Source organism: Bombus vosnesenskii, unplaced genomic scaffold (genome assembly GCF_011952255.1).
Source record: "Bombus vosnesenskii isolate JDL3184/JDL3185 unplaced genomic scaffold, Bvos_JDL3184-5_v1.1 scf7180000015815, whole genome shotgun sequence".
NCBI lineage: Eukaryota > Metazoa > Arthropoda > Insecta > Hymenoptera > Apidae > Bombus > Bombus vosnesenskii.
Window position 1 is genome coordinate 19,969 of NW_022884163.1, and position 14,273 is coordinate 34,241.

General features: G+C 45.5%; 2 protein-coding genes and 1 long non-coding RNA gene across 8 annotated transcripts; 1 reads left to right on the top strand and 2 right to left on the bottom strand.

The window, feature by feature from the left end:
* Positions 1 to 469: 469 nt before the first annotated feature.
* LOC117241399 (vacuolar protein sorting-associated protein 4A-like) lies at positions 470 to 2,194 on the bottom strand. 5 transcript variants are annotated; one of them, XM_033507339.1, is made up of 6 exons: positions 2,107 to 2,194; positions 1,678 to 1,949; positions 1,333 to 1,501; positions 1,163 to 1,274; positions 750 to 949; positions 470 to 599 (listed from the first exon to the last, which is right to left on the bottom strand). In XM_033507339.1, exons 4-6 carry the CDS (start codon positions 1,238 to 1,240, stop codon positions 485 to 487), a joined length of 393 nt encoding a protein of 130 aa, XP_033363230.1. In that variant the 5' UTR covers positions 1,241 to 1,274; positions 1,333 to 1,501; positions 1,678 to 1,949; positions 2,107 to 2,194; the 3' UTR covers positions 470 to 484. The 5 variants fall into 5 exon arrangements, 4 of the variants coding, with proteins under 4 accessions (XP_033363230.1, XP_033363229.1, XP_033363228.1 ...); XM_033507338.1 differs by having other exon boundaries at positions 1,678 to 1,952; XM_033507337.1 differs by having other exon boundaries at positions 1,333 to 1,455; positions 1,678 to 1,961.
* Positions 2,195 to 3,092: 898 nt separating this feature from the next.
* LOC117241400 lies at positions 3,093 to 4,679 on the top strand. 2 transcript variants are annotated; one of them, XR_004494974.1, is made up of 2 exons: positions 3,093 to 3,724; positions 4,476 to 4,679. It is a non-coding gene; the product is annotated as an uncharacterized LOC117241400 (long non-coding RNA). The 2 variants fall into 2 exon arrangements; XR_004494975.1 differs by having other exon boundaries at positions 4,479 to 4,679.
* Positions 4,680 to 7,872: 3,193 nt separating this feature from the next.
* On the bottom strand, positions 7,873 to 8,700 carry LOC117241403. Its single transcript, XM_033507340.1, has one exon. It carries the CDS (start codon positions 8,698 to 8,700, stop codon positions 7,873 to 7,875), a length of 828 nt encoding a protein of 275 aa, XP_033363231.1.
* Positions 8,701 to 14,273: the final 5,573 nt, after the last annotated feature.

Below are 14,273 nucleotides of genomic sequence, written 5' to 3' on the forward strand. Positions count from 1 at the left end.
GGCTCCGGTTTTCCTTTCATCTCCGACATATATAATACAAGGATATAATACAACCGAACATTTTAAACTTAGCCTATAGCGCGTGCGCGCACACACACGCACACACATGACACACATGACACACATGCGCGCACACGCACATGCGCGCATACACACATGCACACACACATGCGAATGATTTCTCGAACGATAATCCATTTATTTATATTTTTCAATATCTGTCCTTACGATTGCGTATTTATTTGTTCCACGTATCATATTTATCTATTTGCATAACTGTAGGTGACATTTTTTTTAACAATTTTGCTAATATTTCATAACTTTTTAATTCATATTTCAAAGTGGTAACAGGTGTTTCTTTCTTTTCAAGTCTGCTCCATATCGGGCTTATTTCTAGTAGTCACGCTTGCTTACAAAGCAATTTTATATCTGCACAAGAATATCTTTCAGTACATTTTACTATGTGGTTTACAATATCTGTATTTTATAATAAGTGGTTGCTAAGGTATAATTTGAATACACCAAGTCGAGCAACTTCATTGGGTAATGATACGTATATTTGCTTTTCGAGACGCCTGAGTAAAGCTGCATCAATGCCCCTAATAACATATTTACAATAAATATTATCGTTCTATTATACTAATAATAATGAAGGAATACTTCAAACAACACAATAACATATTTGGAATTTGGAGAAATATTACGATATTTTCTACTTAGAAAACATTGAAATAACGTGATATACGTACCAAGGGGAATTAGTTGTAGCCAGAAGAACTACATTAGAATTCTCATTAGACACTAATCCATCCAATCTAGAAAGAAGTTCTGATCTGAATCTCTTTGCAGGTTCAGACAATATACAGTCTCCTTTATTTGTGGCGATCCAGTCAATCTCGTCGATAAAAATAATTGTAGGCGAATGACTATAGGCAAGTTCAAATAAAACCTGTTCAGTTTAACAAATGTATTATTCATTAAATATTATATTCGAAATTCCTTAAATTCATGGCCTCATCACGAATATGATATCATTTCGTTTTCCAAACAACTATTCTATTTGTATATAAATGGCGAAAAATAAAATCAAATCTTTTTATACCTAGAATCTCTCCTTCATAGACAAAGGAACAAAGAAACTTACATAGACAAAGCAACTTACACGTATATACTTCTCGGAATCGCCTCTCCATTTGCTGACCAATGAGCTGGCAGTTATGTTAAAAAGGTGCAATGGCATTCTGTCGCGACTGCCTTCGCTAACTTCGTTTTCCCTGTTTTGTATATTTCTTGTAAACACGTACAGAAATGAAAAGAATACGAGTATCTTACCTGTACCAGGTGGGCCGTACAGCAAAATACCTTTCCAAGGGGAAAACGGGCCATCAAAAAAGATAGGATACTTAAGGGGATACACAACGGCCTCCTTAACAGCGGTTTTACATTCCTCTAGGCCTATAACGTCATCCCAATGTACATTTAATTTGTTTACTATGATCTCCTGTGACGATACAAAGATAAAATGGCGTCTTCTCTATATTAAGTAAGTGTTACGTAATTTGATATTTCAAGCGTTACTGAAATCACGTCATCGTCGATATACGTTGGACGGTTTATCGACGGGAATTTTATCGTTTAAAAGCTTTACGATACGTATATTAATCGAAAATAACTTACGCATGAGATGTCCTCAGCCTCGTAATTCCGGATTATCTGAATAAAGCTTTTCAATGCATTTCAATATCTTCGATTGCATGGATTGTTCCATTGGGACGTTAAATAGCTCTTCTGATGAACGTCCATCACTCTCATTGGGGAATATTGACGTCACTGTCATTGCGAGATTAATATGATTCGTATTGTCATCAGTTATCTTCTGCTGTAGATTCGTCTCTTTCACAGGCTCACTTCTCGCTTGTTTACTAACAGATTTGGCTTTTGTCTCAATACTTCTACAAACACTGGATCATATTGTAATACGATACGTTGAATACGATACGTTGAATACGATACGTTGAATACGATACGTTGAATACGATACGTTGAATACGATACGTTGAATACGTTGAATACCGTTTAATATCGTTAAATAATTTAAATTCTTACGTTTTGCTTGCATTTGTCACTTCCCTCGTCATTTCCCTTCCAGTTATTTTCTTACACAATATGGGATATTTTTGAAATTTCATCTCGTAATAATTTTCATACTCTGCAACGATAATTTCCAAATCGATGTTGTCGCAAACCCGATGTTCGGGAGATAGACGAGCTTCCCGGAATAATACATCGCTAACGTCTATATACCTAAAAAATGTAGTTTTTAATTAATTATAGTTTTTAACTGATTAAAAATATTTTTCGCAATGACTGAACACTATAAGATAACCATCAAACAACTGTTTTATCTCTAGGTAAGACAGGCAAAAGAATGTATTTACTATATAGATCCTCGAAGATAATTTCTTGTCTTCTGCTTTTTAATTTCCAATTTTTAGATGGATAAGAATAATTTGAATTTATACTTCATATATTTGTTTATAACTAGTTAATCTACATTATCGATTGAGTTATTCTTAACTACTGAATTACCGATGTCGAATTTTCAAATTTGGTTTCGCCTTCTCTTTCCATGATGTCCACTGATTTCTATTTCGATTGGTCACTGACACTATTCAAAATAATTGGAACTAGGAATATATTTTAATTATAATATACTCACCCATTGTGTTCCAAATAATCACATACAAGGTATAATATGTTCCGATGACGTTCCGAAATACGACTCTCCTCCTAATATAATTATTTTTTCATTACAATAATATAAGGTTTTTCATGTAATTTTTTGTTACATTTGCGAATTCAACGAGTTACACATGATTTTTCATGAAACACGAACGTTAAAAATATTTGATACAGCCTAATTATAAAAATTGTTAGAAGCAAAAGTCATAGATACTATGTGCGAGTATCGCATGAAACGAACAGCTATTAAGAGAACTGCAGCAATATTACAAATCAAATAACAAAACACACTCGTCTGTGACGTGGAAATTCTAAATTCTAAAATCTAAAATCTAAAATCTAAAATCTAAAATCTAGAATATTCCTTACCTTTTTTCGCAGATTATAAAATATCTTATTCATACTACCTTGCATCGATAAATCACCGTTCATAGTGATACTTTCAAATCGCCTATCGTTTCTCAATGGATACGAGAATTTCCGTTTATTACTTTAAAAACAACCCGTCCATTACGTTTCTCTTAAAAAATTCTTTTAACTCCGTTGAAAACCGAGCATCAAACAAGAGACAAACGATTTGTTGTCATGGAAATGTTTGGTTCACACATAAGCAACGCACAAATATAATGATAGAATAGCTGAGTGTGTGTACTGTATAGTAAGATGGATGCAACATGGAAATAGAAAGAGAACACCATGTATAGATACTTCCTGTCCTTGTTTAATCAGCATGCACACTAGTGGACACTGACGCTGCTCGTATACCGCTGTTACATATTTCCTGTACAAGTGCGCGTCATTAGACAAGGACGGAACATCCTCTCTCTACTTCTCTATCGCGTTTTTAGTTCGCTCACGCGCTCTGTACTTATATTTATTACATTTCCACCATAAGCAGCGGCCGTGCAGTGACTTACAAAAGTTCCGAACGGTTCCATCCTGGGCGGACGGTTAATTGCGTTCGGTACTTCGAGGCAGGAAGGTGAGTACAGAATCGCTCCTCTTAGTACTCTTATTAGAAGTGTTATCATCGAATATAAGTTTTTTCAATAAATTCTTATCGTTTTACAATCTTTCTAGAATACAATGACGTCAGCAATCGATCATTTTCGCGAATTTATTGTAAATTAATTGGGGGAATATCTGGAGTTCTTTATCGGTTTCGACTGTAAAATCAGCAACTATTCGAATTTTTCATTCATAATTGTGACATTTTCGACTCTTCCGTTGCCAAGACCCTCTTGAGAGATTTTTGGCACGTTCCATCACCCTTGTTAAACGAGTGCGCATTGGTGGATATATTGATTTTAAAAACCAATACGTGTACGAGATTTATTATCTCACTGGGACAAAGAAATCCGTTTTATTCGCGAATTTTCCGTGTTTCTTCTTAATTTTCGCGAGTGTCTGGCGCGGAGCATTATTTGAATGAACTTTTCATCGTTCAGATTATATTTCGTTTAAAAAGATTGAAATTGATGTCAAGAAGAAATGAAACAAGGTGCTCGGGCATTCTTTCGTTTCCCGGGGAAAGAGAAATATGAAAAAAACGGTCGTTCTTCCTTCTGCCATTTTCGTCCATTACCAAAATGGTATGACCCAAGTGTCCCGGGCCCTGAATCAATCAAGCGAATTTTGAATAATTTTTGAATAATATCCAGTTAATAATTTGTGAAACAAATTAATTTCATTTTATTGTTGGAAACAAATTAGTTGGATTTTTCTTTCTTTAGCAGTTTTTGCCAGAGTTGACCTGACGTGCTACTTCAGTTTCCATCTTCGCTTCTCGAAACTTCCAACGTCCTTGGTGTTGGAGTCTCCTTGCCCAGGTGAGTACATAGCTTCTAGATACTCGTCGCTGTTCATCCTTACGAGCCTCTCGAGCTTTAGTTGTCAATTGTTATCGTTAAAGGAAGAGAAGCTCGCGACAGATGTTATCGAACAAATCGTTTATTCTCGAAAAGTTCGAACTTGTTCGTTGCGTTTGAATATATATGGACGGACGCCATTTTTCATGACATCATCATGATTTGTCATGTCGTGAGTATAGCTTCTGACTACCATATGTTTGTGATTTATGTGAAATTTGACCATTATACCGTGATAGAATAATATTTCCAATGAATTATAAATATTTTACATTGTGAATTATAAATATTTGTTACAAATTATATCGTACTTGAGGTGAAAATGAACCATATATCTGCTTATGGAATATGAGGTAGTAAATCATTCGAAACATAATAACGATTAATTAAGCACATATACAATAACGTTTACGAATGAATATTGCGAATTATTGTATGGCTTTAATGCGTATTTAATGTTTTGATTGCGGTCTTTGAAATGGTATCATAGGTGCTGATATAATATCGCGCGAAAAAGGAAAGACCAGTGGTTAATATTGCAGGTGCACCAGTGCGTTGCGCTCGTCGAGGGTGGTTTTGACGCTGGTGCCGAGGAAAGGCGCAGAACGTGTTCGATCGACCCGCGAACGTAGCCTTTTTTTTTTTTTTTACGTGGAGAAATCCTCATGGACACTCCGCTGCTGCAATAATCGCGTAACAGCAGAGTAGTGTCGGACTCCTACCGACTAAAACTCCACGATGACCATCTTATGCGCGTGACAGGGGTGCTCCAGGAACCTCTTATGAATTAACTTCAGTTGCATCCCCTTCTCGCCTCTTGTTCTCGTTCTCTTGTTCGAGCCGGCTATTGAGTGGGCGTTAGGGGGAGGTCGTTGCCCCTAGTGCTGTCACTTCTTCTGGTCGTAGTCCGTTGGGGTGGTGGCGGGGCGGCTCTGGGTCGTCTGACTGCCATCCTTCTCCATCGTCTTATCCTGCAGGGGTGAGAGTTTTTTTCTCTCCCTTTCCGCTCGCTCCTTCGCGAGCATAACTCGCTCGCAGAAGAGGCGGACGGCCTCGTATTCCTGTGACCCTCTCAACATCGCCTCCACAATCGCTGAGGGGGTCCACGTTTCTCCTATGGCGTGCCGCAGGGTGTAGCGGGGCAGCTCCCACGCCGGACAGAGCTCCAGGGTGTGCTGCGCTGTGTCCCTGCCCTCTCCGCAGTGGTGGCAGATGTCTGTCGTCTCTCGCCTTATTCTCTTCAGGAACTCGCCGAACACGCCGTGTCCGGGGAGTACTTGTGTCATCCTGAATGTTAGTGGGAGGCCGTGGCGGCTCCTCCATGCCTCCCAGTATGGTAGGACCGCATCCGCGCCTCGGTGTTCGCTTCTCCCGTTAATCAGTTGGGATCGCCACGGGTTCCATGTGTCCTCCTCGGCGGTTCCTGTGTCGTTTGGAGCCGCCTGCTCGGTGGGGTCTTCTCCCGGGTGCCATTCTCTCCGGCGGGTGTATCTCTTTTTGAGCGCCAGCGCCCGCAGCTCCCACGGGGGGGACGCGGCTAGGGTGGACGCCGACGCGTGAGACACCGTCCGGTATCCCCTAATGATTCTGATGGCGGTCACTCTGTGCAGCCTTCTCAGGAGCAGGATGCTGCGACGGCTTGCCATCAGGTCGTCCGCCCATACTGGGGCCCCGTACATCACTCGTAACCGAACGACGCCCTCGTAGAGTCGGCGCACCGCGTCTCCGGCCCCGCCGATGTTCGGTAGTAGGCCGCACGGGGCATTGGCAGCCGCTGACACCTTCGGGATCAGTGAGTCGAAGTGCGGCTCGAACGTCCACTGGCTGTCGATGGTGAGTCCCAGATACTTCATCTGTGACCCCACCCGGACGGTTTTACCTGCCATGTTTATGCATAGGCCGGGCGGTGGTGTCCCTCGCCTCTTCCTGTCAAAGAACCAGGTGGCCTCCGACTTCGCAGGGGAGACTCTCAGGCCCAGTTCGTTCACGGCACGGATCGCACAGGCCGTTGCGATTCCGCCAATGCGCAGCGTCTCGTGCCAGCCGCGACTCTCGACCAGGATTAGGGTGTCGTCCGCATAGCATACTATGGCCGCGCCTGGGGGTAGCGGGCATCGTAGTACCTCGTCGTACGCAACGTTCCATAGCATGGGGCCCAGCACCGAGCCCTGCGGGACGCCACCCTCGACGGATCGCTTTTCCTCTCCTTCCTTACTGGCGTAACACACCCACCTGTCGTCGAGGTAGGCCCGGATCAATCGGACGAGGTAGTTGGGAACCTCGAAGTGCTCCAGGGCCGTCACTATCCTGTCCCATGGCATGGTGTTGAACGCGTTGACGATGTCCAGGGAAACCGCCAGCGCCACGCCTTTCCGGGAGACCATGTCCTCCGCAATCGCTCGTACGCGTCTGACCGCGTCAATCGTCGAGCGCCCCTTCCGGAAGCCGTACTGGCTTTCGTGCAAACCTGGCACTTGGCCCGCTATGTGTCGTTCCAAGCGGGCGGCGACTACCCTCTCGAGTAGTTTGCCGACCTCGTCCAGTAGGCATATCGGCCGGTACGCTGACGGCGAGGTCGTCGGTCGGCCCTCCTTATGGAGCAGGACCAGCCTCGCTGTCCGCCACGCCCGGGGGTAGACTCCCTCCCTCAGGCATCTTGTGAAGAGGTGCCGGAGTCTGGGGGCCATGACCCCCATCACTTCCCCCAGATCCGGCCAGGGATTCCGTCCGGGCCCGGTGCCGCGTTGCGGGCGGTCATTCTTCTGGTTGCCTCCCATATCTCCTCCTCTGTGACTTCCCAGTCGTCCCTCCATTCCAGCGGTCGTGTCGTTTCCCGTGGCCGTTCCGCCGCTCTGTTTTCTTGTGGGAGAAAGAGCGTTCCGGTGATCCGCGTCAGCAGTGCAGGTTCCATTTCCGACGTTATCAGGGGGCCCTTCGCGCGCAGTTTCCGTGTCACCGTCCTGTATGGTCTCCCCCATGGGTCCGACTCGACTGTCTCGACCAGTTCGGACCAGGCACGGTCCTTCGCTTTTTTAATTTCCCTCTGTAGCGAGCGCCGTAGCGCGCGGCACGTCCGGTAGCGCAAGGAGACTTCTTCTTCGTCGCGTCGTCGCCAGCGGCGGGCCCTTAGGTACTGTCTTCGGGCCCGGACACATCTCGTCCTCAGTTCCGCGATGCCGGGGTTCCACCAGTAAACTGCTCTGCTTCGCACCGTGCCTGGTGTGGCTCGTGGCATGGATGCGTCGCAGATTGCTGTCATGGCTTAGCGGAGGTTCTCGGCCTCCTCTTCCACGTCTGCTTCGGTCGTCGTTGTCGAGGCCTCCCAGCTCCAAGCTGTTGCTATAGCAGCCGCCCGGAGTAGGTCTTCGTTCCCCTCCTTTATTTTCCATCTGGGTGATGGGCGCGCGTGCCTTCCCCTCGGCGGGCCGCGCCCGTCGTTTGTCGTCGGCATTCCAGGTCCAGGTGCGTCCACCTCCATGAATATGTAGAGGTGGTCCGACAGCGCCTCGACCCCTTCGGCCACTCTCCAGCCTGAGATCCGCCTGAATGCCTCGGGGGAGGCCCATGTTATGTCAACAATGGAGCTCCCTCTGCACGTCACGCAGGTACTGGTCGAGCCCCTGTTCACTAGCAGAAGACCAAGTCCCGCGGCCCAGTTTGATAGCGTGCGGCCGCGCGCGTTGGTCCTGGCGTTCCCCCATTCCGTGGAGTGCGCGTTGAAGTCTCCCAGGACGAGCACTTGTCGGGGGAGTCGTCGCCTGACGCAGTCGCCAACTCCGTCCAGGAATTCTTCGAACGCTGCCCGTCCGCTGTTGGGTGACACGTACACCCTCACTACCATCATCCCTGCCCACTCGCCCGCGGCGTACCCGTTGCCGCGTTCCAGCAGGGTTCCGTGGGCAAACGCCCTGGGCGTTGATGTCCAGGTGACGGCAACCATTCCGTCCGTGTCTCCGACCCACTCCGGGCCATCCAGAACTCTGTATGGTTCCGCCACCACCGCCAGGGCGACCGTGCTCTCCCGGATGGTTTGGTGGAACAGGTCTTGTGCTCGCTTTGACCTTCCCAGGTTAGTCTGGAGGATGCGCATTCTCAGTTCCTTGATGGCCTTTCCTTGTTCGTGGCTTCCTCCGTGCCTACCTCCTTGTTCGCGGGCTTAGGGTCGCTTTGCGGCGGGGAGCCTTTCTCGCTGCCTCTTGCAGCCGTGGATCCGCGGGCGGCTCCTTTCGTTCCTTTCTTCGAGGGGGCGCAGGCCGGTCCCCCCATCCTGTGCACCGACGGTGCTTCAAGCGCCTCGCAGAGCAGGCATTTAGGGCTCGCAGTTGTGCATGCTCTCGCCTGGTGCTCTGGTTCGCCGCATCTGAAGCACAGGTGCCCCTTGTCCTCTTTGGCGGTGCAGGTCTTTCCCGTGTGTCCTATCCCAAGGCACCTGTTGCACTGTAACGGTCTCCGTTCGATGGCTTCGACCTTCGCCGTCGACCAGCCTATGGCGACCTTTCCAGCCTGGGCCAGTTTCCTCACTGCACTGGCAGGGCCTCGTATCCATACGGTGCCAAGTCCGTTGCGGGCGAGGCGGCTTTCTCCCAGCCGGATGCCCTCCGGCTTGCAGCCGCTCTCCCTCGCCAGGGTGTTCTGGAATTCCGCCTTGGTGGCCGCTATGTCTATCAGGGACACCCATGCCTCCGCGGCTCGGAAGGGGGTCGCCACGCGGACCTCGTTCGGGTCCAGAGCCCGCGTCGGCTGTGCTGCGAGCGCTGCGGCCTTCCCTCTTCCCTGGTCCTCAGGGACCTCTAAGATGACACCTCCGGTGATGGTCTTCCGCATCCTCATCGTGTTGATGCCGAGCTCGGCCAGGGAGACACTGTCCTTGGCCGCAGCCAGCACCTCCGCGTAGGATTGGCTCGATTTGTCCGTCAGGGTTATTGTTACCGCTGACGTCCGCGGTGCGCGCGGGAGGGGCCCCCTGCCTCCCCCTCTTCCTGTGTTCACCGATCCACTCGCCGGAGTTTTCCTCTGGCTCTCCGCCCCTGTCTCGGGGATCAGCTTCGCCGGCTGCTTCCTCCCTGCCTCCTTCTTCTTTCCTCTTCTTTTCCTTCCGACGGTCTGCCATTCGGTGTCCGCTGTTCGGCCTCCCTTGGGCTCTGGGGCGCTTGGGGCGCTTGGGGCGCTTGGGGCTCCAGGCTCCATTCCTCTCGTGTTCGCGGCAGGGGCGACCTCCTTTCCTTCTCCTTTTTCTGTTCCCTGCAGTTGTTCCTCCAGTCGGTGCAGCAAGGATCTCATCTCCTCTACTTGGTGCTCGACTACAGCGAGACGCGCCCTGTAGCTGTTCTCATCCGCGGTGGGGCGCGAGGCCGGCTCTTTTCGGAGTGCCTCTACCTCCGCCTCCAGTGTTGCTATGCGTCCTTGCGCTATAGCGAGTGCATCGGTGACAGGGTCCGTTCTCCTCACTAACTCTGTCACGCCCGCGGTGATGGTTCTCGCCGCCTCCTTCAGGGTTTTCCCCTGCGTGACCTTGTGGCCGCGGGGCGCCTCGGCAGCCCTGGCCACCTCGGCGGCCCGGCGAATCAGTTCGGCTCCTATGACCGCCGTTGTGGCTGATCTCATTTCTTCAGCCGGGTCCGCGGGGAGTTCGGGGGATTCGTTGGCCTTCCTCCTCTTCGCTCGGGGTGCTTCTCTGGCGGGGGTTTCCTCCTCCTCTGTTGCTTCCTCAGTCCATATTCCCTCCTTGTCCAGCGTGAAGCGGGAGGGTCCCTCCTTTGGCGGCATCGCCTTCGTCATGCTCCTGGTGCTAACGTGCGGCGGCTCCGCAGCCAGTTCCGTTTCCCTCCGTCCCCTGACGTTTTCCTCTACCTCCTTCTCTTTCGCCATGGATGCGACCGTTTCCCCGTTGGGCGGGAAATGTCGCTCGGTCAGCACTTGCCACTCTGCCAGTCGCTGTCACTTTCAAGTGGCCCGCGCAACGCGCTTCGACGCACGCGCCAATATGGCTGCGTCTGGGTAGTTCCTCGAGTAGCCCGTGTAGCGGCGCTGTTGTCACGCGTCCTAATATGGCTGCTCCACCGTCCTAACCTCACCCTTGTTGGTTTGGTTTAACTCCTCCTTGTCCAGGCAGGACTTCCCGTATCCACACCCGTTTTGCGCTCACAGGCACTAGTCCTCCACTCTGGTTGCCTCCCTTGCCCAGGCTCTCCAGTTTTCCGGCGATTTCGATTACGCTCGCAGCTCCGTCCTCTCTACGTCTGCCTCCCATGTATCCCCACCACTTTTTCCCGCGAACGTAGCCTGTGCTCATACTGCGACAGAGTTCGTTTCAGTTGGGCTCAGTCGCTGTTGTCCGTCGACAGCGTATAGTCGCGTCGGCCTACGATTCCTTTTTTCTTCTTGTTTCTTGCGAACTCTCTCGCAACAGCCGTTCTATACGTACGCCGCCAGTATATCGCGTGATCATCGTTCCCGTTGCTTCCCTTACCCTCTCACGTCCTTCGAAGGAGACCTCCCTTTGGTGTTTCCTTGTTTGGAGGGAATTCATCGCTCGGACACATGGACTGCGAAGCACGAGGGTTGATCGAGGCATCAGCGTGATGTGCTTTTCAGGTTTCATATTTTCTCTATGATACTTTCTAAGGAGAATTTGGAAGATATACATTTTTAGGAAATAAAGGTTTTTATGGAGTCATCGATAAGTTAGAATTTAATTAACTCTCTTATAACAGGTATTCCAATTTTTTAATATATAAATTTAGTTTCCTCTATGGTGTTAGAGAACATAATGCGGGCATTTTATGATATAACGAATATATTCGTATATATTTAGTTTATTTATTCATTCGTCAAATTTCCCTAGTAGGCCGGCCTGCAGCTCACATGCAGCACTTAGTAAAAATTTGTTTTGTTAGAGGTTGGCCATTCTTCTTGCTATAAAAATATCGTGAAGTCATATCATATGATAAAGCACCTTCTGAAAGCTAGATGCTCGATAACGAGCCTAATGATTCTGAGCAGTTTGTAATGTCAAGCTTTGAATTGGCGAGATCGCTCTGCTGCCAAACCGCCGTCCAGCGGCGACCACATTCTTTAACCACGTTCAAGGGGTATATCACGCTACAGAAACCATCAAAGGGTTTGCAAGTTAGTTGCCTTTTAGAAGTGGGGCAGTTGGTTGTTACATGTCATCCGTAGTTGCTCGCTGTTCTCCTTAGTCGCCATACATCATAGAGACGACAGTTATAGTCGCCAGTTGTCCTTGCTAATGGTTGCTTGTTGTCGCTAGTTAGTTCTCGTTATCGTTATGTATTCCATCAATCACGTGAAATTTAACGTATGGGATTTTATTCTTCTTTATTCTTTCTGTAGGGAGATTTTTAAGACGAGGAAAATATAGAATATTTCAAGACGACGGTAAGGTTTGAATTTAAATAACTATTTTATGATACAACAAAGTGGAAAAACGATTTAATTTTATAAAGTTTAAGGTAATTTTTTAAAAAACTTCGAATTTAAAAGATTCAAATAGATATCTTAAACGTAATTAAACCCTCCATATCGTAAGAAATTAAATGAAATTGCGCAAGAAAGTTAATACATTTAATGTATTATTTTAAACATTTATTTAAAAACATTTATTTAAAAACATTTATTTAAAATTTAAGTGTAGGCGTTGACGCGCGCGCGCCATTCGAAGCATTTGTCAGTTCGTTACATCTGCGGTAAAAGTTGTAACTACGAAGAAGCTTAACACATGGTGCGTCTCAAGACGACAGTAAAAAGTATTAAGAGATTTTTCGAGATTTTTTCTTTTAAGTTGTCAAGTACTTTTTCTATTTAACTTCTTTTTTTTGCATTTTCTCACAATATTCGATAAATAGAGACGAAATATGACAGTTCTTAGTTCGGGGATTTATTGGTTCGAAAGTTACTTCAAAAGTGTTTCTGGAATTCGTGCGGTTAATACTTTTAAACTACTGAGTACGACTTATTCCGTATGGCTGGACAAATCTTTGTTGATACTGTAAGCGTAACTGGTCCGGATATTGTCTTGTGGAGATAGAAAAATACACGAAGTATTGATTGAACTACATATTTTTTTAATTCTTTTTTAATTCTTTTAGTTCTTCATATATTGATAATAGAACGATATTCTGCTACTTTGAGCACAATATAGTAATGTTTAAATAAATAATAAAATTTACGCATTTCGTCTTCATGCGTCGATAAGAAAATGCAAAAAAAGTTAAAGAAAGATGATGCGCAGACGCGAAGTTTAGTCAGCAATAATATTTAAAACCTCTAAAATATATTGTACACATTTATTTGCAAATAAGCTCAATGAAATTAACCTGTAACTGTGTTTCCAATAATGTCTTCGATGTATTGCTCGCCATTATGTCGGATTAACAACTCTAAGTGATCGACCTTAATCACTAAATGGCGGCCGTGATTCAGTGGTATAGCTTTACATATGACGGACATCGCAGGCGCTTATAAGACGTCTATTGTGAAACGTTTCCAATAGCACCGTTTATGTGATGGTGAAATCTGAATATATATATATATATCGCTGAAATATATATCGCTTATCACTTGAGTCTGACACGGTCGTTTTTAAATAGAATCACAATTTTTTATTCTTTACAAAATCAGTCTATAAAGATTATGTGCAAATAAAATAGATAAATAGATAAATGGCTGTACAAACTTATAAAACAGATATTACAAGTATATCTAAATAAATGATATATTTATAAATTGTAATATTTGATCTAAAGTTTAAATAAATAAAAGAGATACTCGTGACTTACAATAAACGTATTTTTTTTTCAATTTTTAAACAAAGCAAAAGTGGATAACAATTTTTCAAAATGTAAAAATCAACACAATGGTTGGTTTCTTTAATTAATCAATAACGTTTAAAGTTAATTAATGTATTTCAACGTTCGATGTGTAAATAAAACTTGATGCCTGAAATATCGAAAAAATAATTAAATCCGATCGTTCCGTCGAATTTGCAAATTGTATACTCGTGTAAAATCGAGTGCGCTTGTGTATGCTGATACGAAAAGTGGTAGTATATTTTTCTTTTTTCGATTATCGTTATCACTTTTTGCGTGGAAAAATTAATTCCGCGAAATGGAAGTGCAATCAATACGGCTTATCACGAAATAATAGCACAACGACGGTTCATATTGGTATTGACGTCAGCTTCACAAAATTTCTCGAGTATCGCGGGCGACTATTTGGGTTAAGAATTCATTTTCAAGGTCCTACAAGCACGAGTATCTTATGGATATGAAATTTTCAGTGTACATTTTAATAACCATATTTCATATTGCATGCTGCGGTCCAAGAAAAATTCGCAGTTAATATTCTGCTAATCCCTGCTGTTTTTAAAGACCATAAGTAAAGTCCGTAGGGTCGTCCGTAAGGTTTAAGAGATTTCGAGTAGATTTGTATTACGTATTTTATCTTCTAATTTTTAAAGAGAGGGTCGTGTTTAATTAATTGAAAATGACGAAACTGTAATGGGACATTATTATCAAATATTAAACGTGGTTCCATTGGGTACTTTTATGGTCTTTGCGAGATATATATGCATTATACGTTGCTATTAGCAACGCGTAGCGATGAACGATGGAGAGCAGTACCTTCGTTATCTCGTCTCGGTTG

Coding starts and splice junctions, on each gene's coding strand:
- LOC117241403 (XM_033507340.1), bottom strand. CDS start 8,700: ATGCGCATCCTCCAGACTAACCTGGGAAGGTCAAAGCGAGCACAAGAC.
- LOC117241399 (XM_033507339.1), bottom strand. CDS start 1,240: ATGCCATTGCACCTTTTTAACATAACTGCCAGCTCATTGGTCAGCAAA. Junction 950..1,162: donor ATTCCGAGAAGTATATACGT/GTAAGTTGCTTT, acceptor TAAACTGAACAG/GTTTTATTTGAACTTGCCTA. Junction 600..749: donor GCTACAACTAATTCCCCTTG/GTACGTATATCA, acceptor ATATGTTATTAG/GGGCATTGATGCAGCTTTAC.